A 17,233-nucleotide genomic window follows, 5' to 3' on the forward strand; every position below is an offset into this window, starting at 1 on the left:
TAAAAAAACAAGGAGATAGACTGTAATTTTGAGAAGCTGAATACATCTTAGACATAATTTTTCTTCTGGCTTGTATGCTGATGCATTTTAATATTTAGTTTTAGATATCAGAATCAAAGAGGTTTAAAGTTAGTTGGACAACTAGTCATATTTTTTGAAGGTATTAATAGGAAAACATATAGAATGTATTTACACTGGAGCATGTCAAGGGATTTTCTACTACTGATATTAAAATTAGGAGCCTTATAAATTAAAGTTTTACTGGACAGCATCTTAGATATTAAATATTATGATTAATTACAAGCTTCTGTGGTGGAAAACACAATATAGGCTGCATTTTAGTACATGTTTCCAACAAAAGCCAAAGCATATAAGATAAAACATCAGATTAGCTGGATCTCAGTGGCCCAAGCTTGGTATTTCTTAACATCGAAGGCAAATCATGGTCTAAGGGGCCCCCACCCCCTAACCCAAAGGATGAACCCATGAGATAGGTGGCATGGCCAGGACATAGGAGAGCATGGTATGATATCTAACTTGGTCCATTCAGTACATTCCAACACAGAGCATCAAGGTCCACTGGTCCACTACTACAGGAGAAGTAGGTGAAGTTTGTCATTGCCAGCAATTGGCAGTCTTTGTCTAGGTTTGGCTGAAAAGATATATTTCCACTCCTACAGATCTTCCAGCTAAAGGCAGTGCAGCAAATCACACTCTTCCCATCTACCTGTATAATTTTTCAGTGTGTTACACAATGACTTAAAGAGTAATGATCTTGGCTATTGATCATGATACATAATTGAAGTCTTCAGTCTTTCAAATCAAATTACATCACCACAGAAAATACTTATGATGAAGAGAGAGAGGTTCTACCATGACATCTTGTGAAAGCTTGATTACAACCCTTCCAACAATGTCAAATTTTGCCCGGATAAGATGATTTTAGAAGCCAACTTTCTTGTCCTGCCAACATTCTCAAATGAGAATACAGTTGTGATGATCTTTCCAGCAACTAGCCCCACGGCCGGAGGAAAATCAACTGCAGCAAATGGTAGAAGATAAGCTACCTAGTGCTTGTACCATTAAAAATCCAGGAGGTGAGAAAGAAACAAAAATTAGGCGCTCATGAAGTCTAACTGATATGAAAAGGGATGGAAAATAAAACACAATCATTCCAATAAAGAATGTATTTCAACTGCACAAAATTTCATAAATCATTTCACCATAGGAATATATACTTTAAGATAAGGGCCAGTCTCATAGAAATGTAACTGTACTGGCATATATCTGATACAAAGATATGGTCCAGATTCTCTATTCTTTGTAAGTTTTAGATAAGAAAAGCAAATGACCGAAACATCTTATCCTAAGATCATAATTTTGTAAGATGTATTTGGAAATATGCATAGATGCATGTATGTAATGAAAATTGGTTGGATCAATTGTTTTGTAACTTGGGAGAACTAGGAAAACTTATATTAGATGTTATATTCAACTTGATAAATTCTAGGTATAAGTTGTTTGAGTTACATGTACCCATGAATGATGATATCATGGCTTGTTGATTTGAAGTGTCGAGGAATGTCATAAAGCATCTAAGTGTCAAAGTGCCCAGGCAGATTAAAAACCTAAATTTTGAAGCATTCAATTTATTACAGGAAAAGATAAAACTCTAATGGTTACATGCAGAAGGCCAATTAACTTTATCAATTCTTCTGACATCGTTAAATGAAGTTGCCATGCAAGAGAGTTATCAAGCTAGATAGCAAGTTAAATTCTAAAACTTATGTAATACAAGAATACCTTGACAATGATTTGGTATTTGTTATAACCAAAGTTTGCCTTCAGGTAAAGAGGAAAATAAGGATCAACTGGTGCCTATTATCATTCCTCCCATCAGAACCAACTTTGCAACTCTTGTATCCATTCTTTTCTATATTATTCTAGAAAATTCATTGTTTATCTGAAAGCAGATTCCTTGTATGATTTTGATAATTAATTCAAAACCTGAAATATTTTTTCGACTTTGCTTGGTTTGATCTATAAGTTTTTCTGCAAATCCATTAATTCATTTCGTTTTGATAGCATTTTTCAATTTAAATTCAGAATAACATTAAAGTAATTTTAGTTTTGAGAGGAGAACATGGCATCACTATATTTCTTTCCCTTTCAACAGCTTTCCATACCTACTAAATTTCCCTAAAACTAGATAAATTAAAGTGCAACTTCTAGTGTCTCCATCCACCAAAAGGGATGCATATGGTTTCGACAATGACCATCATCACAAGTTTAATGTGCAGGAGCAATTCGGTTGGGTGCAAGGATAAAAAATGCTGACTAATAAAATTAAAGCATAGAATTTGGCGAAACTTCAGACAGAATTCATATTGTAAAAAATTAAAGCATAGCAAAGTAAAGATTATAAGTCAAGCAATACTAACAAAACCATCACTAACAACAAAGTATTAACCAGTAAATTGCAAAATTGCTCACTAATTAAATACTTGGTGAGAATGTCCTGACTATGGATGAAACCACTTCTTGATTAGTTCAACTACGTAGGAAAAACTCAAAGAATGCCGTGACTATGGATGAAGTCATGAAACTAAGTAACACCAGGATTTCCAAACTAAATCAACTTAAGATAAAAGAAAGAATAAAAAAAATGATTTCTACCTGCCCTGGAGCGCAAACAACACTTCATGCGAAGAAGGAGAGACATAAATCTCCACAAAATTTACACGAGAATCAAGATCAATCCGGTAGGCTTCCGTTTCTCAACAAAGAATAAGATCAGTAAATACAGACATTCGATAAAAAAAAAAAAAAAAAAAATCCCACAAATGAAGGCAAATGGATCAAATTGCTAGGGTTTCATCAAAATCGGATTTTTCTGCGATCAAATCACGGATTGGAGGATTACCGAGAAGCGAAAAGACCTGGTGGAACCGGCTGAGGCGGGAGGGAAAAAAAAAATGGCGAGGAGGGATAAGGGAGAAGAGGGCGAGGAGGAGGAGGAGATTGGGCGTAATAGTGAAAAAAAAAAATAAGAAGACTTGAAAATGCCCCTTTTACTTTGCTGAATTTTGCTAGCTTTTCCGAGTAACATTGGCACGTGTGATGCGCAGGGATTATTACATGAGACATAGTAGCAATACCTGATGGATGGATATATGTTATCTAATAAATAAAAATTTAATATAATTTTATTTTAATTTATACATATTCAATATTAGACGTTGGTTCTATGCAAATTAATGAAGGCTTAAAATTAACTTAGCTGATGAAGTTGAGTACCACTGCAATATCATTATTTCGGATGATATAGCATGTGGAGATTGGTGCCAGATAGATTGATAATGTCAATCGATCCCTATCTAATGTCGAGCCAATTATCAAATTTTTATATTGACATGATGAAACAGATTGTGATCTAATGAACAATCTCTGACTTTTTCAATTAAGTTGGTATTTTGAGTGCAGATCTAAAATTTTAAGAAATCTCTTTATTTTATTTATGTCAAAAAGAAACTCTCTTTAAAAGTAGAATTTTTGTTTCCTAAAACCCTAGTTTATTTGTTAATGTGGTAGTTGCCCATTGGATGGCTACTTAAATTTTGCAAGCTACTTCTAATTAGATTTGATAGTTCTTTTTGTCTTTTTTTGATAAGGAAATGGGCCGAAGCTATATTAAAAGTAGGACATCAAACGTTTACAATAGCGCAGAGGAGTCTCTGACATCAAATATACATATCAAAAACGGAAGGGAGTACCACAACATAATACAAAGAAGTGAAGTAGGGGAAGGCCTGAAAACTTGTAGGTTTGAGCACACAACAGAGGATACAGCATCCATGTAGATCAAGTTGAGGCAGCCACATAGATAAGCCAAAAACACCTTGTTGCACAGAGGAAAACAACACCCATAAGAACAGGACCAATGAGCTGTAAATATATCTAAACAGCAGAGATAGGATATATGAATGTAACCCCAGAGAATAGTGGCTGCACAGATAATTGCCCCCATGACCAAGCTTGTAGCAACAACAGTGATACCATGCTCCAGTATGCAATGAAGGCAATAATATCCACACTGTAGTACCAACTTCCCAGGGTACCAATAAAGAGAAGAACCCTAGAGTACATTCAGAATATCATAATGAGAACCGTTCTTCAGCAATTGAACAACCCACTTACAGCACCAATTGACCAGAAACATCACCAAAGGCTGATATGAGTAACTTACAAATACAGAGGAAAGGCTACATGCTCCAATTAAATTAAATAGTTAGGTAAATGAGCAAAAGACTGTATATTTTGAAAGTGTTGGTTATAGAGAGTGGTTGGGTAGCCTTAGTTAATTATACTATTTTTCTCATGAGACAAATTAGTAGTTTTGGTTAGAAAGAGATACTAGGTGACCATGATTTGACCATCCTATGCGATGTTCTCCATGTGATGCTTTCCCTCACAAATATCTTAGTCAGAAAAATGCAGTACAGACTCTGAGCTGCAACATCAAACCATCATTTAGAACCTATGAGAAGGAAATCATAGACATGTAAAATTTTGAAGGCAAAGAAGCCAGTAAATAACAAAGTTTTAAGTTCACAAACACTAGTTCCAAAGATGTAATTAAACACCTGATCCAATGTTCTATCGCAGAATGGTGCATAATGTCATTCTCCATGTGAATTAATGTTGTACATGCATTATAAGAGGCTTTATTTATTTATTTATTTTGGGAAAATAAGATTCCATATCTTTTTTTTTTTTTAACCCTTCTGTAGTTGTTCATAGGGTTGCTCCTCCTTGTAAGCCAGAGTCTACAACCACTTATACAAACAGTCATAAGAAGCAAATGCACCTGTGACAATAATATCTGCATGAGTGTATCAAAGATTAATTTATCTCGTCCCAATTTTCTCAATACTGCTCTGCATCTCGGCAACGTCATAACCTTCGGCTAGAGAGACAATGTTGGGGTTCTCCACAGGGACTACATCTTCTCTCTTGTAACTGTCTACATCACGTAGAAGCTTCTCACTCCCATGTTTAACCAAGCCTTTGAGTACTAAGGTCTTGTGAAGACCAGGAAGGAGCTCTTCATGATCTGTATCCCCTTGCTCTCCCACAAATACCACCACTTTTGAAAGATCAATGTCCCATCTTATTGATAAATACCTTCAAAATATAACATGCCCAAGAAATAGAAAATGTTGATGGTAATAAGTTTAACATCCTTGATACAAAAGAAGTTTTATTGATTACAATGATGGAATGCCAAAAAAACAAAAGCATATATAATACTAACCTTAATGCATGTGATCTTGATGCAAATAAAGGCATGACGTTCAAGCGTGTGCATGTCTGTGTGTACACCAAGTTGCATCGGAAGCCACGCATCCTAAGTCTTTGTCGAATAGCATCAATCTTCCAAACCTGAAGACATTATCCTGGTATTAGTTTCGCAAACAAGATTTATATTAACGTTATTTTATGTAAGCCTAATCACAACTAAGCATCATAAGAAAAAAGGAAAACAAGATGCTTTTGAAGACACAATGGTTATTACAAGGTGGAGATTTAGACTAAGAAAAGATGTTTACACTCAAAATTAAGCCGAGCTGGCCAAGCCATGTCCTAATTAAGCAACAATAGACTCATTTTCTCCTTCTAGCCATGGATCGAGACTTTAGCCTTGGTGTGTAAGTGGGTTGACACCAACCATCAATTCCTTTTTCTTTTCACTCTTGATTCATCATTTATATATATATATATATATATATATATATATAACTCTTATTATTTATTTGATTTAAAAATTTGAATCGATGGAAAATAGATCAGTAGGATATATTAAATTTAATAATCATTGAAAAAAATTATGCCCGTAAAATGGGCTCACCTTGGCTCCAGGGGACAGAGAGTAAGCATAGCAATGCGAACCAGAAGCCGGGTCGTCGACGGTCAGATCATCCCCCTCGGCCCCATCCATCATCGCCAATCGCAGCACAGCGGACTTCACATCCTCCGCAGGCCATCTGTACTCCACGTGTGTATTATAATCCGTGTCGGCTAGCAGATCCCTCCAGGGATAGTACACCTGGCTCCCGCTACTACTGATCAACGCATCAAATTCCGTTGGATCCACGTGGCAGCATCTCAATGCCTCTACGGTATCCATGATCGTGGACCCCGTGGAGAACACGTACCCGGTTCCAGGACCACCGACGGCCATGACCTTCCTGATGGTTCCCTCCAAATCATCGATCACCAGCCGTCCCTTTTCATCATAGCAATCGGCGGCGATGACGAAGAGCTGGCGTCTCCTCCCGGGGGAGTAATCGACGGAGGCGTTGGTGGCGGTGTGGGTGCGGTCCGGACGGTGGCGATGGAGGGCTTCGAGGATGACGGCGACGTGGGAGCCGTTGGGTTTGAGATCGGCGGCGGCGGCGGTGGAGTCGAGGGAGAGGCGGTCGTCGGCGACGTCGCGGAGGGAGTCGGTGAGGGGCTCGTCGACGGGGAGGCGTGGGGCGACGTCGAGGCGGGTGGTGGGGTGGAGGGTGCGGCAGTGGGCGACGTGGGAGAGGTAGTTGCGGCAGTGCTCCGGCCAGGAGAAGCGGTGGATGTTCTTGAGGCCGTTGCGGCGGCAGTCCAGCCACAGGGATTTGCTGGAGACCAGCTTCAGGAGTGCATTGGATATCGCATTCTGGTCATGGGGGTCCACCAGGAGGCCATTGTTCAGTGCCTGACATAAAAAATATAGCCGTTAGCCATTCAAAAAATAAAATACAGCCGTTAGATGTTACCACCTCCCTCACAGCCTGACAGTGATATTTTTTTTCCCCAGCTTAGTCTACCTACACCAAACCAAAGAAGTTGCAAGAGAAATTCCGCTAAATGTCTCACTAAAATCAAAGTTGAGCTCTAATCAAAGTTGTAGTGGAAAGGAAGATTGGAACTCTCCAACTCAAATGTGAAGTGGAGATGATCTGAACTCAAGAGGCGTAGCTCAGCAGATCAAGAAAGGGATTACTTTGTATTAAAAGATAAGGCTAGGCGGAAAGAAAGTAATTATAAAAAATACCAAAGAAAAAGCTACAAGCTACTTGTATTATATAAATATTTAAACCACCATGCCCAATTAAAAACCTCTGCTTCCTTAATTACCGGAGGGATAAATTTGTAGTAATAAAGTAACCCCGTGAAAATTTTCTTATCAAAATAAGAGAGAGAGAAAGGAAAGTTTTACCTTGATTATGTCTACTGGTCCCCCATTCTTGGTTGCAACTACCGGCAAACCATAAGCAGCCGCCTGTACAATTCTCAAACAGCTTATATATAATAAAATCCGTATAGGTTTACGTAAAGAAATCTAATAAAGCACTCCTTACCTCTATGAGGGTGAGACCAAACGGTTCAACAAGGGCCGGATTGATGAAGACTCCCTGCCAAAATTTAACACCAAGTAATCCAACTCATATCAATACCAGTTCACATCTACAGCCCATCAGGTTTATAGAACATGATGTCATTAACGTGAATACCTTAGTCTTTGCTGCCAGACGATATATGTGTGGAACATCACTCTGCTTGTGGCGCTTGGGGTATGCCACCTGACCATAGAGATCATACCTGTCGATAAGCTTGAGGACCATCGTCAAAACTGCCGCGCTGCCGCCGGACATTTCTTCGATATCATCTCTGTTGCCCAGTATCAATGTCTGCAACAGTGCTCAAGTCCAATTACTTCCACTTGTTTAAATTCACAACTCACTAATTAAGACATCATAAAATGGTTGGAGACTAATCATGGACTAATTAATTACCAAGTTAGCAAGCTCTCGGAGAGGGCGGCATTCGCCGAATGCCTTGAGCAGTGTCATGACATTCTTCTTCGGGTCGGGCCGAGACAGGGCAAGGATCATAGGCTTGTGAGGGTTTGTGAAGAACCTCATTATCTGCACAAGGTTATGATGTATTGTACTTAATAGCAAGCAAGGGAAGAAACAATGGGTGGACAATTAAGCTCAAGCTTGTCTTATAACCTCAGACCATATGGGAGGTAAATCTCTCTTCCCTTGAGTTCTATCCAAGCTGAACAATGATAAGAGATCACCATCCCCTTCCAAGTCTTGAGTGTTCACATGACTGAAATCCATCCCTGGTGGTATCACCTATTAATTGAGCAAGCCATTTGTTATAGAATCATGTAAACTTGTAGTCTAAAAATAATTCAAAACAACTAAATGGGCTGGCCTTGGGCCGACCAAATCAAACAGCATCGAAATATGATTTAACCCATCATAACTAAAGGAATGTTCAAATTGGCCTTCGGTATCTTAGCCCATTTGCACCACTAAATTGGAATTGGTTGCTTACCGCCATCCGAGGCATGTAACGGCCTAGGCAACCAACACCCCTCCTCCTCCTCACCCTGAGCTTCCTTTCTATTGTTATGTCGAAACCATCATAAAGCCCCCACTGCTCGTCGATCTCCTGGCGAGTGCTGGTGACAACCAGCTCGGTGGCATCGAGCGCCACCTCCTCGGCCTCGATCCTTCTCATGATCCTATATGTGGAGTTGATATCTTCTCTGCTTAGTTTGCCTTGCTTGAGGAGCTGCTCTAGCTTGTTCCGACCCAATGAGTGGCCTGTCATCACCATCGGCACGCCGAGGGCACCCGAGAGGTGGGCCGCCACCTCACCGGCATCGGCATAGTGACCATGGATCACATAGGGCCACGCAGGCTTGGCACTGCCATCCTCTGCAATCTGGTCACTCAGGGACCGAGCAACGTTCGTGATGTGGGCCAAGGCCCGGTCCACGAACTCAGGGATGTGGGGCCACAGGGACTCCTTGGGCAAGTACCTGGGAATGATAAAAGAGTACACGTTAGATCCAGGCCCACAACAATTGTTATGGGCCAAGAGTCCGGTGGAGACTTGCAAGATTAGCTAAATAGATTCATAGACTACGTCCAAATTGGAAGAGCTAAGTGGTTTCAAGTGCTAAACTTACTAAATTGGAGATATGTTCATCTTAATGCAAAAAATTACATGGTGTCCACATGTTGTTTTAATAGAGTTGTCTACTGTCATGGTTGCATTAGAATAAATCAGGATCCATTCGCATTCCTTCTGATAATGATGTATGGTTGGCTGGCCGGTAATTATTAAAATGTAAATGTGATTTAAATGAAAATTATAGCATCTGAATTTTAGTGTTTTCTCTTATAATATGTCGTAGACTAATCCAATCATGAACCAACACGCTCAAAGATGAACAAAAAAAAAATGTGAGAAAAATGGTGCATTACATACATGTTTATGTGTGTTGATTTGTGGTTGGATTGGTCTATGTTCAGCAGTGGATCTGATCCAACTAAAAGTTTTTCTAATCATTAAATGCAAACCAAACTCAGGAGCATGGTGCAATTTTTTTTTTCTCGAAAGAAACAAGAAAATAGTGAATGAATTCTATCTTTTTTATTTCCCCCCTGATTTTATCAAGATGTGAGTGCAATATTTTACCTATCTCGAGGTCCACATGGCAGCCGGATTATATAGGCCCCACAAGAATCACCATCAGCACTTGGATCCACATCGGACGGACGGGTCAGCATCTCGACAGGCTCACCATAGGTCCAGTCAACTTCTGGGGCCAAGATTTGGCGAGTCAGGAGGTCCACACGGTAGACTCCCTTGGTGGCAGCCAGGGCCCGGGCTAACTCGACCACATACTTGACCTGATCATCACCCAAGAAGTTAGGATAGACCATGTATTAATTTTGCCTAACCACATACAATTCATATGGACGTCTTTGATGGTACACCTGCCCTCCTGTGTCCGAATCTCTTCCTAGCTCCATGTTCTCTCCACGTACCAGTCCATGCAAACTACAACAAAGCATATGTTAACAACCTCTCTCTCTCTCTCTCAAAAAAAAAAAAAAAAAGTTTACCAAGAAATTAGCTTTATATTGCCATTATTGGTTATAAGTTAATCTTATAGGCCTTGTTCAAATGAGCAAGCTATGGTACACTGGTTCCATCATGGGCCTGAGACATGATTAGTCCAGATGTCTCAAGTGCAGCAGTAGTAATAGTGGCATTTTGCTATAATGGAATACCTAATAGAGTTCATAGTAAATTGTGCTTTGGAATATTATTGTTGTGCTCCCACCATGTGTCACAAGGCATGCCTAGCTTTTCACTTTGTTCGGTCCTAAAGTGAGAACTATTCCACACAAGCAACATTAGTGACACTCAATTATCCAAATTTTGGCATTTGTGCTAAGACCATATGCTCCATAGCCATCCATTTAATTAAGTAATCTATACTCATTTTTTGAAAGTTATTAGAAAAGAGTCCTCGTTAACAAAATTAACAAACTCGTACTAGCAAGTATAGAAGATAAACGGACAAGATTCATCTACAATCTATGTTCACCTCAACCTCTAATTGCATAATCCAATAATGTGATTTAGATCACCAATGAATTTTAGTGATGGTGTCGGGATCAAGATCACCTGATGAGCACTATATAGAGATGGTTGCTCTTCCCACCATCCTCCTCCCACATCTTTATATCTGAATCGATATGCGGCATTACAGCACCATCCTTGGAGATCTTTGTGATCTCTTGTCTCCCTTCCTCCTCCGATAACTCAGAGAGATCCTTTGCTGCATCCTTGCTCCCTTGCTCTCGCTCCTTTCGTCTTTTAGCCAGCCCACTTGCATCATCCCACTTGATCTACAATTATTTTTCAAAACTATGAAGAACGTTATATATATACCCGCACACCATTTTTGCATACCGTTAGTTTTACATACTCACATACATGATATAGTATAATTGAAAAGTTTTTACAAAAAAATACTAATACCAATCATAAGACAAGTTTGAGATGATCAAACAATCAAGATACATCCCAACAAGAAGAATAAAGCAAGCTCATCGTCACCACTACCTGCTTCTTTTTGCGAGCTAGTTGCCATATTCTCCAGCACAAGTTTTCCAATCGGTTGTTGCGCTCCTGGCTATTCCTCTTTGCTACCACCTGAACATGAGAACACCAACCCTCTTACCAGTGATCCCCTTCAACCTAATCAGAACAATTAGAGGAGATTGCTGTTTTCGAGTACCTTGATCCAGGTCTTGTGGTGGTCGGTGTCGTCAAATTGGTTGACGACTTCCTCGACGAAGTACTTGGTAGGACTGTATCCCAGTTCTTTTCCGTTGCCGACTTCTTCTTTCTCGAACACCGACGGCAGGGTCGGTTGCCGAGATCCAATGGACCGTTTGGCGCCGGCGTCTAAGATGGCCTCCAGATAGCCGTTGAGCCACTCGTTTCCCGCCATCTCTTTCTCCCCTCGCCCTGTTTTCTCCCCGATTTCTTTTCCTCCCTCTTGCTTGGACTTTTATAGAGAAACAATACTATGGAGGAAGTTGGACTTGGGGAACAAAGAAATATAAAATGGAGAATATTGTTCCTCTAAATTAATAAGGAAGAGAGAGAGAGGAATTGGATTGGAGTGCGGTGGTTGTCGTTGGAGACCGAGTTGAAGAGGAGAGCGGGGTTGGCCATTATATAGGAATTTGGGAAAAGATTGGATACCCGGAATTTTACTAGTTTCTTATAAGAAATTATCAGCATATCCGAACAGGACTCCTTGTGGAGAATAACTACATGGAATATGATGGGCTCCCACTAGACTACTACGCAATTCATGGGATTATGACAATTGGTGGTTTCTAGCTTGAGTGGTCGCTAGACCGGTCATGGTTCCAGGGAAAACCAAAGAGAACTGGGTTGGGTCCAATCCTCATTGGACAGCGCTGACCTTTGATTGAGGACTGAAATGTATGAAAAAAAATGTGGAATATATGTTATGCACATGAAATTAGATGTCAAAACTTGTGCTTTCATGCAAGTTCATCTGCTAGTGCTGTCTCAGGCTCGATGAGCATCGATTCCAATCCATTCCAGGCGAAAAGAAGGGGAGAGATGCAGAAGAGAACGGAATCCAGAAAATGTAGGACTATTAATAGTGGGGGAAAAAATTGTGGCATCGAAATATAAGAGCTAACTCTTTCAAATAAGGAAAATGAGGGAATTGCACGGATGATTCTATTCTTTGTTGCAGATCCATTGATGCGCAGACATTAACAATGACATCAGAAAGGAATACAAGATTGATCGGAAGCCTTTACATACACGCATCACTATTCAGTAAAGTAGCATTGTTCAGAGAATTATACGTTTGCACATCGGCTAGTAGAAGATAGAGTACTTTAAGAATAAATTTTATGAAAAATATTTGAAGAACAATTGACACCATCAAAATTTAAAAAATGATCGGTGGTACAAGTTTAGACCATTTTAACAAGTTCATGCCTTCATACAAAGTATTTGGAGGTTCATCCACTACTCCGACATCTTGAGATTCCTTCATCATGCCATCGCGACGTCTGTCCAGTACATCTTTCAGGAGGTGAACAGTGACGCAGATTAAGTTGCATTTTTTGTTGTCGAGCATATTAGAGATTGGACCTAACGTCAAGATGATGATTGCCCTTAGGTCCTGCGAGATATTTTGTATATTCTGATTTTTTGGACTATATTTACGCTAGAACAGTGTAATGATCTGCTTGTATAAAAAAAAAATATAAATATTTAAAATATAGAAAAATTTGCTAACATCCATCCTCACCATTGGTAAATTGGTTTTGTTTTCAAACAGTGTGCAAGTTAATTATTAGAAAGGAATGCACTAATTGATGATACAAGAGCCCATTTTTGTTTCTTAGTGACCAAGAGTATCATGAACGCTACATGCTTATTAAGATGCATTCTCCACTTGCTCCTGCTTGACAATCACATCACATCTCCACCGAAGCAAAAGGATAGCAAAAATTATTGGAAAAGCCAGGGAATAATGTTTCTTTTCATCTCTTATTCCACCATATCTCCATTTCTTTCTTGTTAGGTTATGCCTAAGGTTGGTAACATCCTGCTGTGCTCTCTCCTTGGAGACACGTCCTAATGATGGATTCCACTTTAATCTTCCATATCCGAATATGCCCGTATATGCTGTATATAATCACTGAAGATATTGTGCACCTACACGTCCCATCAAACGTGTCCTCTGGAAAACAACATGATCATTATTTAAGAAGTGAAGAGGATCAACCCAGAGAGTTCATAGTGTAGAGAACAAGTAATGTTATTGTATTAACTGAAGATCATACGTTACGTGTTGACTACAAGAACCACTTGTGAGCTTACCTCCTAAGACCGTATGCATATAGTATGCACAGTGAATTTGGAAAGAAGATGAGAGTATCGTATTTTTGTTCGAGGTTTGGTAAGTAAATCAGCAGGCTGAATCTTAGATGAAAGATAGTGAAGAGAAAGTTTCGTGGACACCAATATTCTTGGTGGGCTCATATCTGATAGGTTTATTAGCAATTTAAATAGCACCAGTATTATCATATTAGAATGGAACCGGCTCAAAAATGATAGCATCCATATTTGCCACAAGCCAATTATGAAGCCAAATGATCTTGGTGGTAGTAGTCAGAATAGTTTATAGTCCAACTTCAGCTGATGATTGGGAGATGGTTGTGTGCCTCCTACCTAGATATCCAGAGATAAGGAAAGTGCCAAGAAAGACATAGTAGCTAATGATGGAATGACGATCAACAGGATTATTTTCCAAGTAGTGTCCAAGAATGCATAAAGCTTAAGATAGGAAGAGAGGGATAAAAGCAAGGCTTGTGAACTAGTGGCTTGAGGATAATGCAATTGGCATAAAAGATGGGCATGGTGAACTCTTATGGAGGCTAAGATATGCACAGCATGAGCAACATCTGGCCTGAAAGTAGTGAGATAAACAAGATTGTCTACCAATTGCCAATGAGTAAGATCAAAAAGAATAGCACCAACTCCAAGTTATAAATTATGACGAAGATCCAATGGAGAATCAATAGAGTGAGTGTGAGAGCCCATGATGGCATATATTTAATCCGATATTAGTTATGCAATAAAGAGATCTTGGATATTTATACAAGATCAAGATCCTAAATAACACTTTCTAGCTAATTTTTTTGAATGAGATTATAAATTGTTGTATGGATGGTATTATAGCAGACCCAGTCTACAGCTCTTGTAATTTAAAGGATTTGTAGTACATGACTATTTAGGATTGACCACAAGCTAATCATGGGGTTTGTGATTGAACTTGATTGGCAAGAATGTCAAAGCTTAAATAAGAAAAATATATGAGAGCTCATTTAAGCATATATTTAATCCCATATCAATTTTGTACTTGAAAAATTTTGCATATCTATATAGTACTAAAAAATCTAAATAACACTTTCTTATTAGTCTTTTTGAATGAGGTCCTAGGTTGTGACATCCAAAATCAGTTAACCTAGCTCTATAGAGCATGTCAACAGTGCACATCTATTGGGTAAGAAAGAGCACTTAGAGCTGTAGGCAACCTCGTGTTAAAAAATATCAAAGGATGGACTAAGATCAGTTATGGAGAACTACTGCTTGACAAAAGTGATATACTCTAGATCATCCTTAGTAATAATCATATCACCAATAAAATAATAAAAGAATTTGATTTAATGAAGAAGAGTAGACAAACACGATAGGATCATAATCAATCGGAGTGAATCTAGTAGCAGGAATAATATGGTTAAAACATTTGAGCCCTACATAAGGAGCTTGTCTAAGATCTTAAAGAGTGCAATAAAGGCATCAGACATAAGTAGAGAGACAAGAAACTCATGATGACTTCCTCATAAAAGTAGCCATCAACTAACTAGTGCAGAGGTCTCCTTTAAGCCATTGCCATGCTCCTGCTCAACTCTACAAGCAACAAGGCAAGCTTTATTAACGCTCGATTGAGTCATCAAAGTGAGTCTTGATCTTACAAGTCCACTTGTAGGTGATGGAAACCTTGTCTGGGGGAAGAGGAACAAGGTCTCATATGCCCATACACTCAAGAGCATCAAGCTCTTCAGACATTGCTAAACATTGCTAGTTTATATTAACAACCACTTTAAATATCATAAGCCCTTGATAGGAGTGAATAACAAGCAAAATAAAAAAAAGCATGGAACTCTGGTGAAAAGCATTGAGTAGCACAAGTGAGTTTAGCAGGAGCAACGCAATGGCTTCAAAGGATAACAAGACTAGGCGGTGGAGCAACTATTGGTAATGAATCACAAACCAATAGCGCAACTTGTGTGCCATCACATTGAGGAGTATTTGTGGATAAGGCAAACGTGTCACGAGTAGAAGAGCTAGAAGGGTTGAGAGAAACACACTAAGCAAGATGAACCAAGTGGGGTAACATGTCATGTAAGGGAGATCAACAAAGACAAGTTGAGGAGTGGAAGGTGAGGCAAGAGCAAGTGGATGATGAGAGGGATCATAGAAAGGAAGATGCTTGTGAAATATATAGAGAAAAATGCATGCACTGAGAAACAGTACTATCATAGCATCCATATACCCTTTATGCTCAAGACTATATCTAACGAAGGTACATTGAGTGGATTGAGGGGGGGAGTTTAGCACATGAAAGAGAGGTAAAAGGACCAAGTAGGTGCAACCAAATGTCCTTCCCCTTTCCAACGTTTTTTGGCTAGGTACTTGGAGGGGCTGGGATGAGCTAAAGCAACTGTGTGGCAGAGAGCACTCAAGTATTTGGCGAATCTCGGAGCTCTGCAGCTCAAACCATTAACATCTCCTTCCCCTTTTTTTTCTTTTTTTTTGTTTTTTGAGAGAGAATAAATAGGAGACTAATGAGCTTCAGCCACATTAGTCGTCACCCGCAATTTAAATGAAGGATATAAGAAAAGTTCATGTACATTGAAGGAAGTGTGTAGGGAAGAATTTACGTATGAAACAGAGCACTCAAAACACCCAACACAACAAGAGATTATATCATATCCTTCCCCTTTCAAATAAAAGAAACAAAGTACACAAAAAAGAGCAGCCCTGATGTAATAAATTAACACAGCATCTTATCTGAACTTTCGGTTCCACCTCACGTAGAAGCAATTGGCTATAATAATAATAAAAAAAAAAGGGTAGAAAAAATGGCATTCGGAGAGAACAAATGAGGCTGAGGAGAATGGATGGCCCTGGTAGTTGAAGTGATAGAGATCACAAAGCTGAGGACATTAGTGGGAGCCATGGGCTGGTTGGATATCTCAAGGAATATCCAATTTGCCAAGACCCCTCTCCTGTCTCACCCTTCTCTTTCTCTCTCTCTCTCTCTCCCCTTTGCTTCCTTGAGAATTATTCTACTTGGGCCTTCGACAAAGCAGGAGACTCCAATTACACTCACATGAAAGAATACTAGAATAGTCCAAGTTTCTAAGCTTGAAGGCTATAGGGGTATGAAGAAAAAAAAGAAAGTGATGGACAAAAGAATCCTTACTATATTCCTCGCCATATAAAAGTTCAACATAAGACAAATACTCGAACGTCTTCGCATTTTGCTCTTGGTTTCCTGTTGGTCTTTGGAGCACTTTCTGTCAACTTTGTAACTAAAATGCAACCATACCCCCTCCCAACAGTCAGAAGTAAGCACTTCAAGTGTTTAAAATGATGTAGAAATTTGATGGCATAAGGGACAAACCAACGAGACAACTTGCCACGATGAGAGCACCTTCCAAACCTGCAACACAACTCCCATACCATATCATACTGGCGTATTCAACGAGTTAACAGGATCCACCTCAAAAGTTGACGCGTTGTGCGCAAAAATTTAACAAAAAAATTCATATAATCTGAACATCTCCTAGTTTATATATCAAGTGATCAAAAAATATATCTAATTTATTTTTATTTATGCTATTCAATTTTTGACTACTTAATATGTAAGTTAGAGATCTCTAAATCATATAATTTTTTGTGTGCCAGTAATTTTGAGATAGTAGATCACATTTAATAGTTTGGATCATTTTTTTTTTTGATAAAAAAAAAAGAGAGAGGATGACCAGCGTAGCAACCCCCTCTGGGCATGATCATGAGAACCCCCTTCCTGCTGGTAAATATTCGATTCGAAAAGCCGTTACCAAGTGCCCCCTCCCCACCACGAGCGGTGAATACGTTACACCACCCCCGCCGAAGTCCAAAGGACCAGAACCCCTTCCAACCCCCATGCTCGGGCCGCCTAAGAGGTCACCGAAGATCATCCCCC

The 17,233-nt window shown here is 39.4% G+C and overlaps 1 protein-coding gene and 1 long non-coding RNA gene across 3 annotated transcripts; both read right to left on the minus strand.

Annotated features, from left to right (window-relative positions):
- Positions 1–243: 243 nt before the first annotated feature.
- LOC105051685 (uncharacterized) lies at positions 244–3,021 on the minus strand. The gene is made up of 4 exons (XR_833254.2): positions 2,924–3,021; positions 2,677–2,776; positions 874–1,039; positions 244–727 (listed from the first exon to the last, which is right to left on the minus strand). It is a non-coding gene; the product is annotated as an uncharacterized lncRNA (long non-coding RNA).
- A 643-nt stretch (positions 3,022–3,664) lies between these two features.
- LOC105036668 (sucrose-phosphate synthase 4) lies at positions 3,665–11,576 on the minus strand. 2 transcript variants are annotated; one of them, XM_073243215.1, is made up of 15 exons: positions 11,153–11,576; positions 10,978–11,067; positions 10,537–10,760; positions 9,840–9,903; positions 9,538–9,752; positions 8,386–8,875; positions 8,052–8,180; positions 7,833–7,964; positions 7,551–7,727; positions 7,398–7,451; positions 7,256–7,318; positions 5,909–6,751; positions 5,315–5,442; positions 4,868–5,184; positions 3,665–3,898 (listed from the first exon to the last, which is right to left on the minus strand). In XM_073243215.1, exons 1-14 carry the CDS (start codon positions 11,366–11,368, stop codon positions 4,908–4,910), a joined length of 3,102 nt encoding a protein of 1,033 aa, XP_073099316.1. In that variant the 5' UTR covers positions 11,369–11,576; the 3' UTR covers positions 3,665–3,898; positions 4,868–4,907. The 2 variants fall into 2 exon arrangements, with proteins under 2 accessions (XP_073099316.1, XP_073099315.1); XM_073243214.1 differs by lacking the exon at positions 3,665–3,898 and having other exon boundaries at positions 4,150–5,184.
- Between the last annotated feature and the right edge of the window lie 5,657 nt (positions 11,577–17,233).

The sequence above is a fragment of the Elaeis guineensis genome, chromosome 9 (assembly GCF_000442705.2).
Source record: "Elaeis guineensis isolate ETL-2024a chromosome 9, EG11, whole genome shotgun sequence".
NCBI classification, from domain to species: domain Eukaryota; kingdom Viridiplantae; phylum Streptophyta; class Magnoliopsida; order Arecales; family Arecaceae; genus Elaeis; species Elaeis guineensis.